General features: G+C 40.7%; 2 protein-coding genes across 6 annotated transcripts in view; both read right to left on the bottom strand.

Annotated features, from left to right (window-relative positions):
• Positions 1-10,049, bottom strand: part of LOC145433493 (myosin-binding protein C, cardiac-type-like) — a 37,332-nt gene extending 27,283 nt beyond the window's left edge. Inside the window, exons 1-17 of one of the 4 annotated variants that reach the window (XM_080310611.1) lie at positions 9,958-10,049; positions 8,593-8,670; positions 8,383-8,523; positions 8,280-8,321; positions 7,263-7,511; positions 5,992-6,040; positions 5,390-5,443; positions 5,134-5,306; positions 4,625-4,777; positions 3,911-4,015; positions 3,780-3,856; positions 3,452-3,565; positions 3,280-3,393; positions 3,094-3,210; positions 2,447-2,594; positions 1,512-1,651; positions 1,249-1,417 (exon numbers count right to left, since the gene is read on the bottom strand). In XM_080310611.1, coding sequence (XP_080166737.1) covers positions 1,249-1,417; positions 1,512-1,651; positions 2,447-2,594; positions 3,094-3,210; positions 3,280-3,393; positions 3,452-3,565; positions 3,780-3,856; positions 3,911-4,015; positions 4,625-4,777; positions 5,134-5,306; positions 5,390-5,443; positions 5,992-6,040; positions 7,263-7,511; positions 8,280-8,321; positions 8,383-8,523; positions 8,593-8,670; positions 9,958-9,979 — 1,945 coding nt within the window. In that variant the 5' untranslated portion in view covers positions 9,980-10,049. The remainder of the gene's footprint in view (positions 1-1,248; positions 1,418-1,511; positions 1,652-2,446; positions 2,595-3,093; positions 3,211-3,279; positions 3,394-3,451; positions 3,566-3,779; positions 3,857-3,910; positions 4,016-4,624; positions 4,778-5,133; positions 5,307-5,389; positions 5,444-5,991; positions 6,041-7,262; positions 7,512-8,279; positions 8,322-8,382; positions 8,524-8,592; positions 8,671-9,957) is intronic. The other 3 variants (XM_080310609.1, XM_080310610.1, XM_080310612.1) reach the window with 3 other exon arrangements.
• Positions 10,050-15,107: 5,058 nt separating this feature from the next.
• LOC145433481 (meiotic recombination protein SPO11-like) overlaps positions 15,108-19,211 on the bottom strand; it is a 22,447-nt gene continuing 18,343 nt past the window's right edge. For both annotated transcript variants that reach the window (XM_080310595.1, XM_080310598.1), the window contains exons 5-12: positions 18,189-18,280; positions 17,678-17,848; positions 17,462-17,608; positions 17,283-17,382; positions 16,881-16,918; positions 16,741-16,817; positions 15,422-15,533; positions 15,108-15,358 (exon numbers count right to left, since the gene is read on the bottom strand). In XM_080310595.1, coding sequence (XP_080166721.1) covers positions 15,239-15,358; positions 15,422-15,533; positions 16,741-16,817; positions 16,881-16,918; positions 17,283-17,382; positions 17,462-17,608; positions 17,678-17,848; positions 18,189-18,280 — 857 coding nt within the window. In that variant the 3' untranslated portion in view covers positions 15,108-15,238. The remainder of the gene's footprint in view (positions 15,359-15,421; positions 15,534-16,740; positions 16,818-16,880; positions 16,919-17,282; positions 17,383-17,461; positions 17,609-17,677; positions 17,849-18,188; positions 18,281-19,211) is intronic.

The raw sequence follows: 19,211 nt of genomic DNA, 5'->3' as shown, positions 1-19,211 counted from the left end.
AGTTTGCGTGCGAGTTTCGCATGTCATGCCGTGACACATTAGTCTTTTGGTGGATTAGGGAAGTATATATTTGCGTACGCGTGGCTACGTAATGACATGGTTTTCAGAGATGGTGTGTAACGAAGTACTTCTAATTTTTGGAGTAGTCAAGAAGGTTCTGCCTACTTACGCAACGTACTCGACTGGATGTGATTTTATATCACTTATACTTATACTTAGCAGTCTTCAGTTTAGGCAAAACTAGGTCTAGAATACATACTTTTTAGTAACGCATAAATCGCAACTTATTGTATTAGTGTAGAAATTCACGAAGTTACTTCTACATCTACTTAGACGACCAAAGCTGGCAAAAGCACTCATGTTTATTACAAGTACACAGAACTACCAGAGTAAATTTCTACTCAATTGCACGAAGAAGCAGCGATTTTTAATAAATGTCAAAACTGCTTCAACTTGAAGGGGCAAATGAACAATGAACATGCGAATAGTACTGAAGTAAGTAGTATCAAAATTTTAATTGATTTGGTTGATACGTCGCGTACTTGTCGCAGCCGACCGAAGGTGGCTACTTTCGATATTGCACGGTGCGTTTACTAGCGACTAATGTAAAATTACACATGCCACTACAAATCGGCTCGATTTTCGAAAATATATTCATTAACCGCGAAACAGGGGCTATGTCGCCCATTCGTCATCACAATTTCACTCGTTATGGAATGATATCCCCAAACTACTTTTTACTGTACAAAATCCATAGTCCAAAAGAATATAGTTTTGCCTAAAAACTGTTAAGAATTGGAACAGAAAAAAACGTAATCACTTGAGTAGGTAGACACAAGGCAGTTGGTCAAAACTAACTTGAATACTCTATTTGAAAAGTAGAAGTACTTCGGTATTTACCACGTTCGGTTCACAATTGTTGGAACCGAATCACGAACCAAAGTCACAATCCTGAAACTATGTCGTAGTGGATTTGTAGCCTGTCAATCACAACCCTTAGGCCTACTTGATAACGCTAATGGAATTTCGTGAACAGTGACTTTGGTGGGTGATTCGGTATTGCAAAGCGATATACGAATGCAAAATTTGTTTCAAGGAAACGTATTAGCTGCAATGCAGTAGCGGTGTTACCCAGCATTCAATGCAAAATCAGCGTGATTGAGGTGCGCAACATGCATTGTCGATGGCCGTCGTGATATTTGTGACTCGCTTGCGCCACATTGCGAACATTCCTCATCCATTCCCCACCTATTACTTTCACGACGAAAGTCGCCGTTACGACGCCTTCCTCGCTGGTTAAGTTTAAAACGTAATCGGCGGAGTCGCTTCTTTTTGCTTTATCAATCACGAGGGTTGTTATATTCGCGTCTAGCGAGTTCACGATCTTAACCCTGCCCGAAGATTCCTCGCTTATCACCTGAATAGCATCGTTAACATATGCGGTGGAAGAATGGAGGTTGATCTCGGTGAGCATCCACTGTACTATATGCTTCTACGTCTAAAGAGCTCACCTTCGGCCCCTTTTTCCATTCCACCACGGGCGCGGGTTGTCCAGAGATTGGTATGGCCAACTTGACCTTATTTCCAGCGCGCACAACAATCGCCCGATCTTGCATGGAGTTATCCAAAAATATCTTTGGGGGTGACTTCTCTAAATGAGATTGGCATTAGATTTGAGTCGTACGTATCTAGCTGGTTTATAAGATATTCCGCCGATGGGGGATCGCGGCAGAGAAGGTCAGGAAGAAATTATACTGTTACTTTTTTGGAGTAGTCAAGCAGGTTTTGCTTACTTCCAATATTTTCTGATTAGATTATGATTTTAGACTACTTCCACTTCTTCGTAACAGTTTTCTATGCCCTAAAACTAGACCTCAAATAACCACTTTCGTAATTACCTATAGAAATCGCAACTTCCACTTGTACTTGAGTAGAAATTTACAATGTTAGTTCAACTTCTATTTGAGCACCAACGATGATTACAATGACCAGTACTGGATTTTGCGAGCCTACACGGCAGTATTCCTAACAATGTTGCATGGCAATCCTGCATCGACATCCGCATATAGTTACCGGTATATATCACAATCGAATAATGTGACTAAGAAACCGAAAACTGGGGAAATGGTCACTACCGACTACATGTACCAGTGGATTCTGAGTCTCCGCCGCCATTAGAATGAAAGCTTTGTTTCGAAATCCCTATAGTTTGCGGATAAATCAAGCAAATTTCAAGTCGCAAGATGGATTGTCGCGATGGAATATATAATTCATCACGACAAATATAATTGCTTTGTATCCACCCAGAGTCAATTCGAGCAACCCACAAGCATACGACTCCCTCAGCGAATATCATTTATCATCCATATATAATCAAACACCGATTATCAGGCGCGCGCATGTATTCTTTTGTAATTAGCCAATGGTACCAGGGGATTGAGGTTACCTTTTTTCTTCTCTATCACCACGTGACCGCCCGTTAATTCCAAAGCGGCAGTGATACGACACGTGACGGCGCCTTCCGCCGCGAATGTATATTCGCCTTGATCGCCGTCGTTGACTTGTGTGATGATCAATTTTCGCTCCTTTTTATCCTGGAATATCAACATCGGAATTTTATCTTCCACGATTCGAATGGGTGCCGACCAGTGGGATGACCAAAGATGTTAGATATAATACACCCATGTTTTACAACTTGGACATTATATTGTCATCGTGAAGACACAGATATATCTGTGTCGTCTCTCGGTATTTGTACATATTTTCCTCTGAATTTTCAATCATTTCAATGACTTATTTGATTAGCTGTTTTAATTCTATTAACACTGATACCATACTCACCAAGCCTTATTTATAGGCAGGGTCATCCCGCCACCGTACGTCCTCTATGTCAAATATAAGCCTGATCAAGAGTTGAGTAGCTGCCTTAATTCAATTTCGTAATATCTTTTTCATACATATCGAAATATTTTCTCGAACTCGATCATATGTCCGCTGTCGATGATGGTGTATTTATTTATAGGTAAGACACCCGGTCTTTTCGATCCTGCCGATATTTTGTCATGGTCGTACAATAACCGCGTGATATTTTACCTGCGTAATCTTTATCTTCTCAGTGGCCACGACAGGTTTACCATTTTTGAGCCAGTGACCTTGAATACTTTCATCGGCAACCTCGCACGCGAATTCCGCAGTGTCTTTGAAGTTGACCTGCGAGATAGATCGAAGGTCATGCGTTCTTCGGTCGTTTACGGATCGTAAGGTCACCCAGTACCGCACCTTCAAATCGGAAAAGCTTTGTGTGAAGCTGGGAGTTTCTTGCACCACGATTTCAGCGCAGGACTGCGCCCCGTTCGTCACGACTTGATAGAAGCCTTCGTCGTCCGTTGAAATCTTAATGAGTTCGGGCGGATATCGTACGTAGAGTTTGTGACCGTCAAACGCAATTTACTTTTTTGACGTTGAACGTGACGTGTGCGCCTTCCTTTTTGATGTTGTATTTGTCGCCTTGTTCGATCTGAGACCCGTCTTTTAGTATCTTGAATCTGCCGTTTTCGTTGGAAAGCTAGAATCGAAGAGAAAAAACGTAGTTTCCAACATATAGAATATACTGTTGTGTTATGATGTCAGCCAGTGAAGTAAAAAATACGCGCCAAGTCTCTTCGAAGTGATAACACACTTTCCACGCTAACAATGTCAACAGCCGTAAGTGAAGCTGAAACTGGCTTGTTTTGCCCATCGCTAGCTCTAGAGTCTAGACAAACGATCGACCCGTATACCTCGCACTTGAATTCAGCGTCTTGCCCTTCGACCACTTGTACGTCCTCCAGCCCTTTGGTGATCGTGACGGGATGTTCTTAAAACGCTGCAGATCAGAACCAAACTCCCGTAAGAGAATGCCCAGGTTTACCTCTCACAAATAGCTCGCACGCCGAGCTGTCCTTGCCAACGAGGCACGAATAGGTAGCGTCGTCTTCCAAAATGGCTTTGTCGATTACTAGAGTCCGCTTATTTTCTGAGCGTCAAGAAGGTGCGGATTGATTCATCCGCGTGTTGCATGTTCTAGTCCGGTGGTTCCAAAAGTGGGCAATATTGCCCATGGGGGTGATTTTGAGAGTCAAGGGTTGAAAGTCATATAGAACGTTCATATTATTTTATGCAATTAACTGTTTGGATTCTTTCTGATTAAATTTATATTAATCGATGGATGTTAATTGGAAAACGACTCAATGCTTGACTCATCCGCGCCCATGAGAAGCGAAAAGGGTGATATCGGCAAAATTTACTTCACATTATATCAATTGAACTAATTCATGAATTACTCAACTTCATAGCAACGCGTTGTTGAAGTGCATCCAAACCTACTTTTCGTTTGACAGTGTTAGTTGGTTTTGCCGTTAGAAACTGTTCAAGTAGAAGTAGTATACTAACAAAACTACTTGATTAAATGAAACGAGTAGCCTACATAAAACCTACTTAATTACGATGGAAAAGTAGAAGTACTTCTTTACTGATTGCCTCTAGCTCTCTGTGGGGAAAATAAATATATTTCGAGTTTGATAAAGGGGCGGTGAGTTGAAAAAGTTTGGGAACCACTGTTTTAATCGTCTTTCGGAAATGATACCTTTCGTCATGATTTGGTAGTGCTTGCTGGCGTCGATGCTCTGGCCGTTCTTTTGCCATTTAACGGTCATTTGCTCGTTCGCCACCTCGGCCTCTAGGACTACCTTGTCGCCGAGAGTGCACGATATCGTTTCCGGCATCTTTTTCGAGAACGCTGTATACAATACAATACGAATACAGTCGATGCTTGAAGGAGCATGTTGCAGGTATGACATTTTTTTGTTAACTGGGACTGATGAAATTTCGTCGAAATGCGGGTACTACATTTAGGGCTGCGCAAAATAGAATACCTGGAGGATTCTATTTGGAATCGATTCGACAATTTGTGTATTCCTCATTACTCGAATCATCAAAATTGGCACTCGATACTGATTCGAGTATTGAAATGGTCATGTCAGGCCTTCATTATATTACATCCGCAATCTTGTACGTCTATCTCTATGACATCAGATATTTCATCCGCGGAATGGTGGTAAAGAGAAATTTCATTTTGTCCGATGATTCACTCACACGATGTCTTTTGATTTTCCCTTTTCTTTGTATTGGAAAGTCGACGCAGCATCGCCCTGATATCCGATATGCCGAATTTGAAAGCGATGGCTTCGTAATCTCGCGAGGAGGCATTTTTCAGGAGAGACCAAACGTCCCATTCGCCGGATTCCTCTTCCTTGTTATACTTTTCACTGAATACAAATGATGTATTTGTTTTCGTTAGCAGCAATGGTTTAGCCTAGTTTCAGTCAAGAGTCGGTATACTGTGGCTTACACTTGTTTTAGTCTTTTCCGGAAATCGATGTCTTTTTCGAGCTCTTTTTCGTCACTTAAAACAAGATGCGTGTGAATGGCGCGAATGAAAAAAAACTACTATTTCAAAAGTCTGCATTGCACCCTCTATAGGGGTAGATACAGAAATTCTGTCTCTAGTCATTCCAGAGACCAGAGGGGGATGTCGAGCCGAATATTACGGGTTCGGCCGGTTCTCACTATCAACAGATTTCGAGATAAAATCGGGAGCAAATTATGCAGCAATCAACCATCGGGCTGGGACACAATGTACATGCCATGTGTATGCCACATGTGCAACATATTAGACTCCGATGTCGATTAACTGATAAAAATGTTGTAATAAAAATTGCAAATATAGCAATATGCTCATTGCTCAGTTTGAGCAAATGCCGTATGATTCGCACCACCTAAAGGCGCATTCACTCGTCCTCGTAAGAGCTCTTACAGTTCCATATACCAGTCGTGATAAGCACGGTGATTGATACCTGAATTCTTGAATGAAATAGTGGCAGGTGTCACAATCCATGGAAGTGAATTAGTATCTTATTATAATTCTTTGTGAAATCACTTTAGAGTTCTTACGGTACATATCCTTTCTTTACTTCGATCTTCTTCTCTTCCACTACCGGTGCTATCAACAGAAAATTGTTCATTTTAAAACGCAAATAAACCAGATTCAAGCAGCGATGGTTGCGTTAATTTATATCCCATGATAATAATCGCAGTCGTGCTCAGCAACATCGGAGAAGTGCACTATTTTCATTTGATCCTCCATGCTATGTATTTCTGTATGCATTTCACTCTTAATGTGCACGTCTAATGTCTATATATATGTAGCTATAGGGTTGCATTTAAAACAAACGGTGTTTTAAAACATATCGTTTAAAACATGTTTTAAACAGTGTTTCAAACAAAGGCCTTTTTTTAAAAAAGATTGTGTCTTTTCAGTTGCAAAATTATGCCATAATTGTGTAAATACTTTCCAAAAAATATGTTGTATGACCCTACGGACAACTACCATCCGATATAGTCGACGTATATCGATAAGGGATGGTTGGAACCCTCAAAATAGTCGGTTAAACAGCAATAGTACAGATATTTCGTCAAAAGAGCTACCCTATATTTTCAATTGTCAATGTCAATCCATGTTGACGTCACAATTGAATATTCGTGACATCGTAGTTAAAAAAATAAAAAACATGTTTTAAACAAGGGCCTTGGCTTAAGCATGTTTGTTTTGAATTGATTTTTGTTTTAAATACAACCCTATATGTAGCACTAGGCCGAAGGTAGAAGTGGGTATGCTACCAGATTGTCAATTAGTAATTACAGCCCTTCGCAACTCTCCGTGTATTGAATCGCATTATTGGGGTGTATCAAAATGATGAAAATATATTATATAAATGATTGGTCGCCTGTGACTCTTGACTCTGACGCAGCTATGTAACTTAAATACCATAAAGATAAAATATTACGGTCAAGATTCCCGGATAGACCTATATACGTCCAGTAGGTGAAACAGGTCCGAGATGTGCCTCTTCAAGACCGTTATTTTCTGGAAAATGGGATTTATCAACGGTCGTCAAGTATAGCGTATGAACGTGGGGCAGTAACGCAACTGTTAACTCACATTTTCAGAACTAGTGACATCGATAATAATAACAGCCAAGCCAAACGTTCATAGCTCAGCCCGCAACTTGAAACAGGCAGTGCGATAATATCTGCATAGCATCAACGATCAACGTGCTGTCGTATTGCGTGCAGTTGGTGACTAGCTTAGAAGCAGACGCTTGGATGGTTGGGAGTGCAATATCGACGTCTGCAGTTTTGCCGTGAACTTCGTGATGACTCACGCCCGACGGTGATTGTGAATGAGCTTTCCTCGTCCACAGACTGCCCCGTCACTTTGAACCTGTACGCTCCCGTGTCACTTTGCTTCGGGCATTTGAACTTTAGGAAATATTCCCCGGTTCTTTCGTTGCCGAAAATGTCCAATCGATCTCCTTTTGACAGGGTGTTCCACTTGCCTTTGATCCAAGAAACTTTGAGCTTGTGGATCACGTCACCTCCAGTTACTTTGGTTCTTACGGTGAATGCCTCACCTTCATCCATCGGCGTATAAAAGATTACAATGCAGAAGTGCAGCGATTCATTTCGCACGCCTCGATTCTTTATTACAAACTACTGGTCTTATCTTAGGTTCAAATGAAAATGTAAGACAATGCCGTCTGGCTCTTTTTCTCTTGAGCTGCTCTCTCGTTTCGCCAGACAGCATTGTTGCGTCCCAATGCCAATCTCCATAACGATGAAAAATTCGAGGCTGATTGTAGGAGTTCCAGGGCCACGAGGGGAATGAAATTTATATTTTCGTAATCAGTGCAGAGTCAGCTTTCGATTGATACCCGTTTTACCAAATTTAATGCTCGGCAAGCCGGTCAAAAATGACCGTGAAATTGCCTGAAGCCAAATGGAAATTGTGACGTGATACAATTTCACTGAAGCGTGACATTTGCCTGTGTCGACACTATGGTCAGACGAAACTGTCACTTTGATTTCCATGCCCAAATGAATATTTTGTAAAGTTTTATGGGAATTCGTTACTTTTACACATACTTTTACTAAAAGAGAGCCTTTAAAATCCAGTGAAATGTCATATGCAACGGATGCTATAGAGTATAGACTATAGAGAGAGTTTTCCAGTCTTTTTTTATGATTTCAATACGCATAGTAGGATTTAAGCCAGCGCTTCTCAACCGGTGGCGTTTTGCCCCACTCTAGCCTAATGCTGGGTGCGAGTAAAATGTTATATCGCAATTTCGAGCCGTGGATATATATAGCCTAACACAATAAATAAATCATTAATGACTTACCTTCATTAGCAATAACATCTTGTGGTTTTTCAACAATAGTTCCTGTTTGAAAAAAAACACTTTGTATTCATTGGGAAGATTAGTCTATCGCCACTTTTGTTACCCTGTTCCTCCGGTGATGTCACGTTTTCGGTGCTCGGTTCTGTAGCAGGTAGTGATTCTTTCTCTTCGGTATTTGTTTCAATTTCTGATTTCTCTTTCGATTCCTCTACATTTTGAATAGACTTCTTTCGTGACTTTTCCGCTGTAATCATAACGTTATTATTGAAGCTTATGTAATTATTCGCTAAAATAACGAGATAGTCGTGCTTACGATTTTCCTCCTTGATTGACTCGGACCTCTTCTTTTTCACTACCTTTTTCACTACTTTTTTCTTCGTTTTCTTTACTTCTAAATTCAAGGCGTGAATACCGTCTTGTCCAAGTTATTGGTGATATATCATGAGCAATATCAATGTGGTGATCGCAATCGTATCGTAACTCCTTTGTTATTATTGGGGCAAGTTTTTGTATCAGCCAAATCCGTAAAAAGTTGCTTATATTTGTCACAAAAGTTGCAGTAAAAAGTTGCATTTATTTTTCACAAAGTCGCACTGAAAAGTTGCATTTATGAACAAGTTCCTTGTAATTATTAGGATATGAGATACTCGAATCGCTCCGTATCCAAGGCACTCAGTGTTGACGACTTCAAAAAAAGCAATAGCCTGAAAAAATTGACCCTGTGAAAATATAATTTTCGGCGGTCTAGCCTGACTTTACGTCAAATCGGTAAGGACCTCAAATTTAAACGACAGCGAAATAATCGAGCGATCTATTTACATATAGTGCCATCTATTTCAAGTAAAAAGTTGGTTGCACGAGAAAAACTTGCAAACATTTGAATGAAAAATCGAAAAAGTTACAAAAAGTTGTATGAAAAATGGCGAAAAGTTGCAATATAAGAATCATCCAAACAGCTTAAAACACCATACTACATATACTATCTTCTGAGTAATTAGGAAGTTGCCGGAAGCTGTAAAAAAGTTGGAAAAACCATTGCTTGATTGGCTGATTGATTGCCTGAACGCTCGATTTGGCAGGCCTACGTATAAACCATTGTGATGTCTAGGGCAAGTTTTTGCAACTTTTGCAACTTTTTTTTACAACTTCCTAAATACTCGTAAGATATGCAGAATTCTGCTTTAAGCCCGTTGAAGGAATCTTATAGTGCAACTTTTGTCCATTTTTTTCATGCAACTTTTTCGATTTTTCATGAAAGTATTTTCAATTTTGTTGAAATACACGGTCAAATTCGACTGAAACACCGCAAATCAGCACCGAAATAACGCTTTTACGTGTATTTCGCGAGCTGAGCCGGAAAATTGGCTTTTTTAGTCAACCGAGCAAAATGTGGTCAAAATGCAACTTCTGTTAAAATTAAAAAATAAATGCAACTTTCTCAGGTTTTTAGTGCAACAAAAACTTGCCCTAGTGATGTCTTTCGTTGTTTCACTTATAGTTAATAAAAGCCTTGGGTGTAAAGAGGTTTATTCGATTCACAACAATATAAACAGCTCAGAGTACACCGCTAATAAAACAACTTCATGTAGGCCTGCATCGAACGCTCGTAAGGTGACGATGCGACTAGGGTCTTGATCCGTTGCAATCATAAGTTATCAAAATATACCTATATCCTTACCTTGATCTGCAGCCGATGGCATATTTCAATGATAAATTGGTAATTACCTTATAATTCGCTGTTAAAAGTTTAAAAAGCGTTTCTAGTGGATTGCAAATGATTCCGGCAGTGGCCGGGAACTAGGGATGGTGTGAACCTCTGAAAGGTTCAGGTTCGTGTGAATGCGAACCTTTTCGAAAGGTTCTGTGTGAACGCGAACGTGAACCTCATGACGTCACGTGACGTCATATTGCTAATTCCACCCTATCTTTCAATGAAGTGATAGCTTATATTAATGTACACGGTACCTAGCGACGACACGGGCCACTTAATGCCACAATGCTTAACGTCGCTAAATGTATCAATCGCGGTAATCAAAGAATATAATAATCCCAAAAATCAATACATTCTGTCGTTTTGCCAACAATTTCGCCGAGGACTTACCTGGGAATATAAACTTACGCCTTAACGGTCTTTGGCCAGACCGGACAATGTATTCGGAGTCTGAGTATTGCTACATTGATATTGAGCAGAGTTTAAACGCGTTTCTATATTGACTACCGATACCACAAACAACAACAGGTTATACAGCAGTAGCCAACACCTCAATCGCACGGATTTGGTTTTAATGAGACAGTAAAGATATGAAGTCAAGATTGACCCCGTACGCCTGCTAGATTTTTTACATCAGAAAACGATATCAATGTAATAGATTGGTTGAATAAGCATCATTCGCTGACTACGTATTTCGCTCGGGATGTTGTGTGATTGCGAGTCAAGCTCACAGCAGAGAGTCACTAAATATTCACGAACTGAAAGCTGGATATTTCGAGAAAATTTTTGTAACAAAGCAAGTAAAACTTTTAAAATTGTCAAGGTGCATGCTCGTTTAGTGTTGATTTTTTATGCTGCCAGCGCCATGCATAGAGTGGCCCGCAGTTGAAATGCAATAAATTTGAACCAAAGATCTTATAATGATGTGAAAATTGCAATTTACCAAAAAGGTTCACAGTGGAGAATCTACCAAGGTTCTGTTGTGAACGCGAACCTCTAAATTTTCGAGGTTCACACACAGAACGCGAACGTGAACCTCACGTTCACACCATCCCTACCGGGAACCTATGGCTCGCGAGCCATATATGGCTCTTTTGGGTATAAGATATGGCTCTTTGACAAATTTTTAATCTTCTACTAAATTTATCACTATTGCAGCAACTTGTTAGTAAATTTCCATGTCGGCCAGAATAATTATTCTGATGGCAGCATAAACATGACTTTAAGAGGTCAAGACAGTGGGTTGGGGTCTCGTACCACTCTTTACAAACCCCCCAAATTCAAGTTGTTCTGGCACCGGCGACTAACACCACTAGCAAATTCGATCTACCCGCCACCGCGCGCCACGCATGATGATGATACCATGATTGATCAAAGAAAATAGCAGACATGGCGAGTGGCTATACGCTTGAAGGACAATCCAATTTTTAAATACGCAGGTTCTTCCTGATCTACACCGAGAAATAAACTGCTTTGGAAGTGACATTGACAATTACAAATTCACATTAAAAACAACGCCATAGCTATCCGTGTTCTTGATAGGTAAGTATAGCTTTTGAGCACTACCGTAAAATGGAGGTGTGTAGCGCAAAGCTATTTTACGCCGAATACTTTAGAAGTCGACCACTATATTTAGATCTTCCGAATCAGCGCGACAATTACATTGGATCACTCTCAGTGATTATAAATTCGATTTACGATGAGTTGCACTACAGGTAAGGCTTGGCCCGTCTGTGCCTCATCTGTGCATTTTTACCTCTCGTTTCGCTATTTTCAAACAATAAATCTAAAAATTCCGTGATTTTGGGAATAAAAATGTTCAACATTTAGTGTTTCAAAAACATCGATAGACAATGCCAATAATCATTGAAGTTTTCTCATTTTTCTTTGTTTTATTCCTTACGACATGTGAGGCACTGCATCACTTGCCATCCCTAACCCCACGTCACTAACGTATCACACCCTGCAGTTGGTATATGTACTGCTTTAGTGACCATGTTTGGCTCCACCACATTTGGCGCACATTACGAATCTCATATATTAGTGCTACCAATATGTCACAAATTTTCTTTTGTGATGCAACAGTTGATTTGCATGTATGGATCTTTCGAAGAATATTGGGCCGATATGACTCTTCGGCCGAAAAAGGTTTTCGACCTGTGTTATAGGCCTACAGCATATACAATAGAAATTGGTCGGATCTTAAAAGGACTCACAAATCGTATTATCTTATGTTAAGATAACGAGATGCCATGCATCATGTCAACATGCAGCGTGCCCTTCATTACCAGGAGCGGATAAAGTAGTAAACATTGCTGCTCAAGTAGAAGTTATACCGTAAATACATGCTCATAACTACTCCAAGTAGAAGTATAAAGTAAAGTTCTCCAAAGTATTCCAGTAAGTAGTTTCAAAAAGTAGATTTGGCCGAGGCGTCGCATGTTCAGTAGTCAATCTAAAGTAGTTCGAATTTTAAGATATACCATCGCAGCTAATATGTGTGATTTTCGAAAAATACTCAGTTCCCGTGATACTGGAGATAATTCGTTTGGTTGTCACGGTAGTTACTAGTTTCACATGTGAAAGTGAAGGGAACCTAACTAAAAAATCCAAATGGTACGAAAGTAAGTAATTTTGCCATAAAACCCGTTACGAAGAAGTGGAAATAGTCTAAAGCCAACCTAACCAAGTATTGCAAGTGGGGAAACCCAGGGCCGTAACAGCACTTCGTCAGGCCCCCCCAAAACTTTGGTCTTGGGCCCCCCATAGGGTTATAGACCGAACTTCTGAGGGGACTTCGCCCCCCAGACCCCCCTCTAGCGATACACTGTTTACCGCTATTCATCCTATTCATTGGGAGTTTGTTTAGTCACCAGCTTTTGTCGCCTAAGCGCGCGAAGCGCGGAAAATTTCTAGAATTCATGATTTCATCTGACAGTATGATCGGGAATTGCATATATTGTTATCAATTTTTATCTTCTCTCTGCTCACGTATTCAGATTTGCCGGTAGAGCTGAGTGAGGTGTGTTTGAAAAGGTAGGCCCACTCAATAATAATTAAACATCTTCGGGCGTATACCAGTTGACAGGAACGAAGCAGCACCTCGTCAGGCCCCCAAAAACGTGGGTCTTGGGCTCCCATAGGGTGATAAAACGACCCCCCATCACGTTGTTCGCGTTTGTCACGAAATTATCTGTACTGTATTGTGAGCCAGCGCGACGCGCGAAAATTTTCGATAATTTATGATAAAATCGGTCAATCAGATCGGCGATTGCATATATATTATGGTATCAATTTATTGTCCTCTCTACTCACGTAATTAGATTTACCGGTAGAGCTGAGCGAAGTGTCTTGATAACGGGCAAGCCCGTAAATAATGATTAAACATCTTCGGGCGGGCGGACCCGTTGATATGACTTCGTTACATGATGTTATTTCGTGACTTCCAGTCTGCTATATCAAAAAATATAGAATCGCCCAAACGTAGGCTTCTAAACTAAGAGACGCACACGATTTCAAAATGGTATTTCTTCACTGGCATAAAATTTTTCCCAGCGGGATAGTATTTGTCTTGTGAGGTTCAGATTGTAAAGACAGGAACATTCGGCGCCAGTGATTTAGGCGCCTATGGACAATTAGCCTAACCTATATGTATTTTGTATAGCCTATATAACGAAGTCTTAGGTCTGCATAAGGGCATAGACCTTTTCGGCCAAGCTTTTCCCGCTGCCGATCGTTATGGCACACTTCTTGGAGTCGCATGTTATATGGCCTAAAACTTGATTGTTTGTCTTGGTGGGTCGTGGCGCGGTAATGGGCCAATACTCAATAATATAGATAAATGGCTACTTGAATTCGCGCTCAGCGCGAAAAACATTTGAAAAAATTGCATAAATTTTCAAAAAATACTCTATGATTTATGCTAATTCACGAAATAGTTTTGGGCCCCCTTCGAGCTCGGCCCCCCCCCCCCAATTGGGGCTTTGGGGTGCGGCAGTTACGGTGCTGGGGAAACCCCAATGGAGTACTACGAAAAAGTACAAGTAATTAGACACTGACCATTTCTGTCTAATACAAAGTATCAAATATTCAGCACCTGTATCCGTCCAAACTATATCATGCTAAAACCTCACTCGCCATTACCATATGAGGTATTTACTTCTGCATTGATACGAACTGAGCGATGCTGTAGTAAAAAGAGAAGTTATCCATGAATTACCGACCTAATGATGTATAACGTCAATGTGATGTCACAGATGCGATATTGTTACGTTGAAAGAGCAAAGTATTCACCATTAATTCTTAATCCAGGCTATATCTTGGTTCAAGGCATTAGTCAGAATCAAACTTAAGAGGGCGACTTTTCTTTTCAGCAGCGAAGTATAGTGATGACTAAATATAACGCAACAATTGCAAACATCAAATACGAATCGCTTTGTTACCGAATGAGCATAAATCTATAGATCTAATTAAGCCAATGAAGACAATTCTTAGTGCAATAGACCATTTCACCAATTTGAATGATATTTCACGTGGTCCACAAATCTACAGTAATTTTCCAATCGTAGATTTACACGTTGAGTCAACGACAATATTTCTGCATTCAGGCATACCACTATTTCGTTCGATATGCACCGATTTTTACATCCCTCCAGCAAAACTACCAATTGCCAATAACGCGATGGATGTACCATCATATTCTATACTCCGTCAACATGCAGTGTATAAATCCCCCTATGCTCAGGCTACAAGTATAGACAGTTGCCCATTTCATCGGCACACTTCGTTTGCTATACTTCGATCTGGTATGCATCTCTCCGAAAGTCACTTATCTCCGTCTTTTGTCAATTGATATTAGACAGAGATACGTGATAATGTGCAGTTATGAAAGTCACTCGTGACGGCGATACAGTGTGAAATTCAAATCCAACGCACAGCTGCAGAGTGTGGGTGTGTAGGACATCGTGTAATGAAATGCAGGGATGGAACTTTCGTAGCAACATTTCTGTTCGTGTTATTTACTTTCTCGAACATTGCCACCAACCAGGCTACTGTGTTATAATCGTGTATCAATATTGGAATGAACTGCTCAAGTCGTCTAACCCTGGTCGCGTCTGTGCGGTCCATGCAATCATTATTATGAATTCAAGGATTTTTTGTGGGAATTTTTGAATCCCGAACTGATTTAATAACTAGAATTCCGCACTCCGATTTCATCACAATGTACATTCACGGCTTTATCCGGGTTTCATATCCATTCGCCCATTTCAACTTTCGACGGTATCAAGGTATCGGTAAGATACGATTGTGAAATGAGCTCCAAGGCTTGAAGTTCTGCTTTACATTGTAGCTGTTGCATCAGCGTCACCTGATTATGGAAACGTGTAACCCGCAACGTTTGGATGGTGTCAGCAAGTCATTTGACCAATACCTGATGCAAGATGTCCGGAAATGCTGCCATATATGGTCGATTAATCAAGTCCCTGCACTTTCTCGTATCCCCATCGGTAAATGGTATGAGTGACTGCTGCAACAAACCTAACCTGTAAGAGAGATTCTGTCAGGCATAATGTCCTGCACCAAGAACACTGTGGTCTGACTGTCTCACGCCGTGAATGTGTGGTAAAGCGTATTTATTAGTTGGGCGGCTACGTTGTGATATCTTTCTGCCATCATGCAGAACCTTACACTGACCAACTGAGAATTTTGGGATGGCGATATCGCGTTGTGGTTAATATTAATATTATTATTTGCACAACACAAAGGCGCTTATCGCCTTTTTCAGGCTATGTGCACCATGACACGAAATTTTTGTAATTACATTGGTTCTTTGATTTTCGTAGTGCTATAATCCACAGCTGCAATACCAATGGGTTGCGGGTTCGAGTCCGACCGAGGTCGACTCCAGAATTCGCAACAAAGCGTCGCGGGTTTATCTATAGGCTCCTCTCAAGGTTGTAATGACTAGAGTCGCGATTTTATGATGACTCGAGTCATTTTCTCAAAATACGGCAATGACTCGTCGTGGACTCGAGTCGCATGGCTCGAACCAAGTCATATGACTCGAGACTCAAACTGCCAAGGCCGACATTTCATTATTCGAAGAATAGTAAAGTAATCACACTATTGGGATTTCGTCTTTTGGTACTGGTACTTGAAAATGCGACCAAAAATTTCTAAAAGTGAGGAAAATTAGTATGTTATAAATGCGAACCATTCGATATGACCAAACATAGTTATAAAAAGGTGAGTTTAACGAGACTTTAACTGGAAACTGAGCACTTGAGCAGTCAACACAACGACTTGGACTTGGACACGGGTCATAATACCATGACCATGATTCGGATTCGACCCTCTGCTTCATGACTTGGACTCGGAATTGACTCGGTGGTGAATTGAAAATGATTCGAGTTGACTCCAGAGTCAAAACTATAAAAATGAGATTGACTTGCGACTTGGTTACAACACTGGCTCCTCCTCGCCATCTCATCAGTGTTAGCTGCATCTTATAAAAGCCTAGAAGTGGGCCGTGCTAGTCGGCATCTACGGAATAAAAACAAAGAAAATTGGCCTGGTGTAAATGACCGACCATATAGGCTAGCAGTCGACAAACACCATGAATACCGCAAATAACTTACAACTGCGAATTCTAAGCGGCTAAGCCTAAATTCTGATGCCAATTTCATCATCGGCATTCATACGCTACATAGTACAGACTGATCCTGCAGAAGTTAACGAATGCATACGTACGTCGCTACATCAGACGGCAACAATCCGATCCAGCGAAAATTGTCAATCGCCAAGTTTCCCGAATCGTAGGCAAGCGACTGCACGTGAATAAAATAGTTACAGGACGAATGGCCATGGCAAATAAAAGCAAGCCAGCTTACCAATGACCCGAATCTGTAAACGCACATGATTTCGATGCCTGTAGAAAATTAGTAGAATTATCCTTCCAATGCCCGTTCTTTCTCTAACTTATATTCAGACAATCATCAAATAAGCGGCGGCGGTAAGAGCGATTTGTAAGGTTGCAAGGGCTAGGTCTTGATCAGAGGAGCAGATCCGGTGTACCAAAAATTTCGAAGTCCATGGGCAATATTGCTAACTGGTCAATTCGCGTTGGCCATTGCGGTGAAAGGTCTAGTATCTCTGACACAGGTTAATTAATCAAAAACTTTAAAAGCTTATTGAATTCTACAAATTCTCTCATTATTTTAATAATTTGTAAAAGAATACTTCTCATCTACATGGATTTCAGTCCTATTAGCATGTGACCTATAAGTCTTTACCATACGGGTCAGCGTCGAATAATCCGAATACTGGAACGCGTAAAGTGTCGCTCAGCAACTTTGTAAACATCCGCGTATCCACGTCCGGAACACCTTTACCCTGTACATACGTAGTATTCACACATCTAACTCTTCACCCAAAGGAGCATTCTTCTTCACATAGAAATTAAATTTCGTACCGTTACCAAAATGCAAGACATTTTCATCGGTAGCTCCTCCTCCAGCAATCTCTGAAAAGACGCGTCTTTCTCTACAACCAGTATAAATCTCGCACTGTCGGAAGTGACCTCGCGTATGGCATGAATGCGTCCAGGTACAGACAGTCCCTGTGGATTGCATATGCACCACTGTTACATATCCGCGCGTACTGTCTTGTCAGTTGAACTCGTCGGTACCGTTGATATATCACGGCAGTCTATGATGTTACCATCGTCGGTTGAAAACTGTAGATCACCGGCCACGACGCCTTTGGAGGTGGCGCCAACTTTCAAAACATATCTCGGGACATCGAGCATGCATGCTATGTCGTCGACAATATGATTTACCGTGGTTTGACTCTTGAACAGCTGGAATAAATGGCATTTCAGCGGAAACACATGGACAGACAAGCGAATCATAAAATTATGCAGACATCAATTCATATCCGATGTCAAATAATAATTTATAAAACTTTATTTGCTATAAAATTTCATGTAACCTACTATTTCATAGGCAAATTCTGCTTCGAAGTGGTTAAAAGTCCCCGTTCTCAACTGCCGTTAAAATGTGTTTGCCAATCGGAGAGTGGTGAGGAGGGCTAAGTTTACAGAGATCTAATTAAGACACGCGGTATTGCGATAAGGTCAAATATTTTCGAAAATATTTTCGTCCGCCAACATCCATTAATATCGAATATGAAAACAATACCTGAGGGTCATTGTAAAATATGTCCCTTTTAGTCGCCGACTGGTTTGTCAAAATCATTCGATGTATCATACACAGTACTTTCAAAATCAATCCTGTAAAAATCGAAAGCTCAAGAGGAATAAGATTAATATCTCACAGCTGACATCTGGGGTCAGCAATCCCTAGCACGCATGGCATTCCAAAGGATTTGGCGCGAGTCTATATGCGAAATTGTCAAAACATGACCAGTGACCACCAAATGTAGCAAAAGAATATTTTTATATAATCCTATATTTTCAACTTTTCCACGATTTTATTTGGTTTTCTATAAAGACTAATTAAACCATCTATCCTCTTTCGAACTCTGAAAAACACCATATAGTACTTCATACATGATAATCAATAATCGTCAGACACACACAATGTACAATGCGATAACACACAATGCGATGTAATGAACAGATACCGAGGATGCCGAACGAGCAGTTGCGGTATCTTAAACTGGCATCCACCTCGGCCTAATGCCCGATGTCACGGTTCCTTTTTCGATGTTCGTCTCTTTTCGCGGCTTTTTCTTGCTCTTTCCATTCTTAGTGAGTGCGCTCTTTCGTCGGATCTTTTTCTGTTTTTTTTTTGAAGCCGCGGGGGGAAGAACCCAGAATAACCTCCAACGCGGCCGCCTGGGCGGTAGGCGCTTATCGACAGCACTTTGCTATCTCCCCTGCTGATACATTTACCCCTAGCCCAGGGGTGGGCAGTTATTCTTCTCCCCAGGCCAAATGAGAAGCAGAGAATATGTTGGCGGGCCGAGTCAGAAACTTCAGCTGTATTCTCCAGCGTATTGATTTTATTTCTAAATTGAAAGCAGTGAATTACACTAAATCGTGCTGAGATGGATGAGTTGATATTAGGGAATGAAAAATTGACGGTTAATTAACAAAACAAATATTTATTTGCCGTCATATTTTGAAACAATATTAACCATGATACATTTTAAACTCTCTTTAAACCCCTATCCGCGTTTTTCTATCAATACATTAAAAT

This window comes from Botryllus schlosseri, chromosome 2, assembly GCF_051294905.1.
Source record: "Botryllus schlosseri isolate E-star chromosome 2, Bs_hap1, whole genome shotgun sequence".
NCBI lineage: Eukaryota > Metazoa > Chordata > Ascidiacea > Stolidobranchia > Styelidae > Botryllus > Botryllus schlosseri.
The sequence above is the reverse complement of the archived record's forward strand: the minus strand, read 5'-3'. Positions and strand labels throughout refer to the sequence as shown.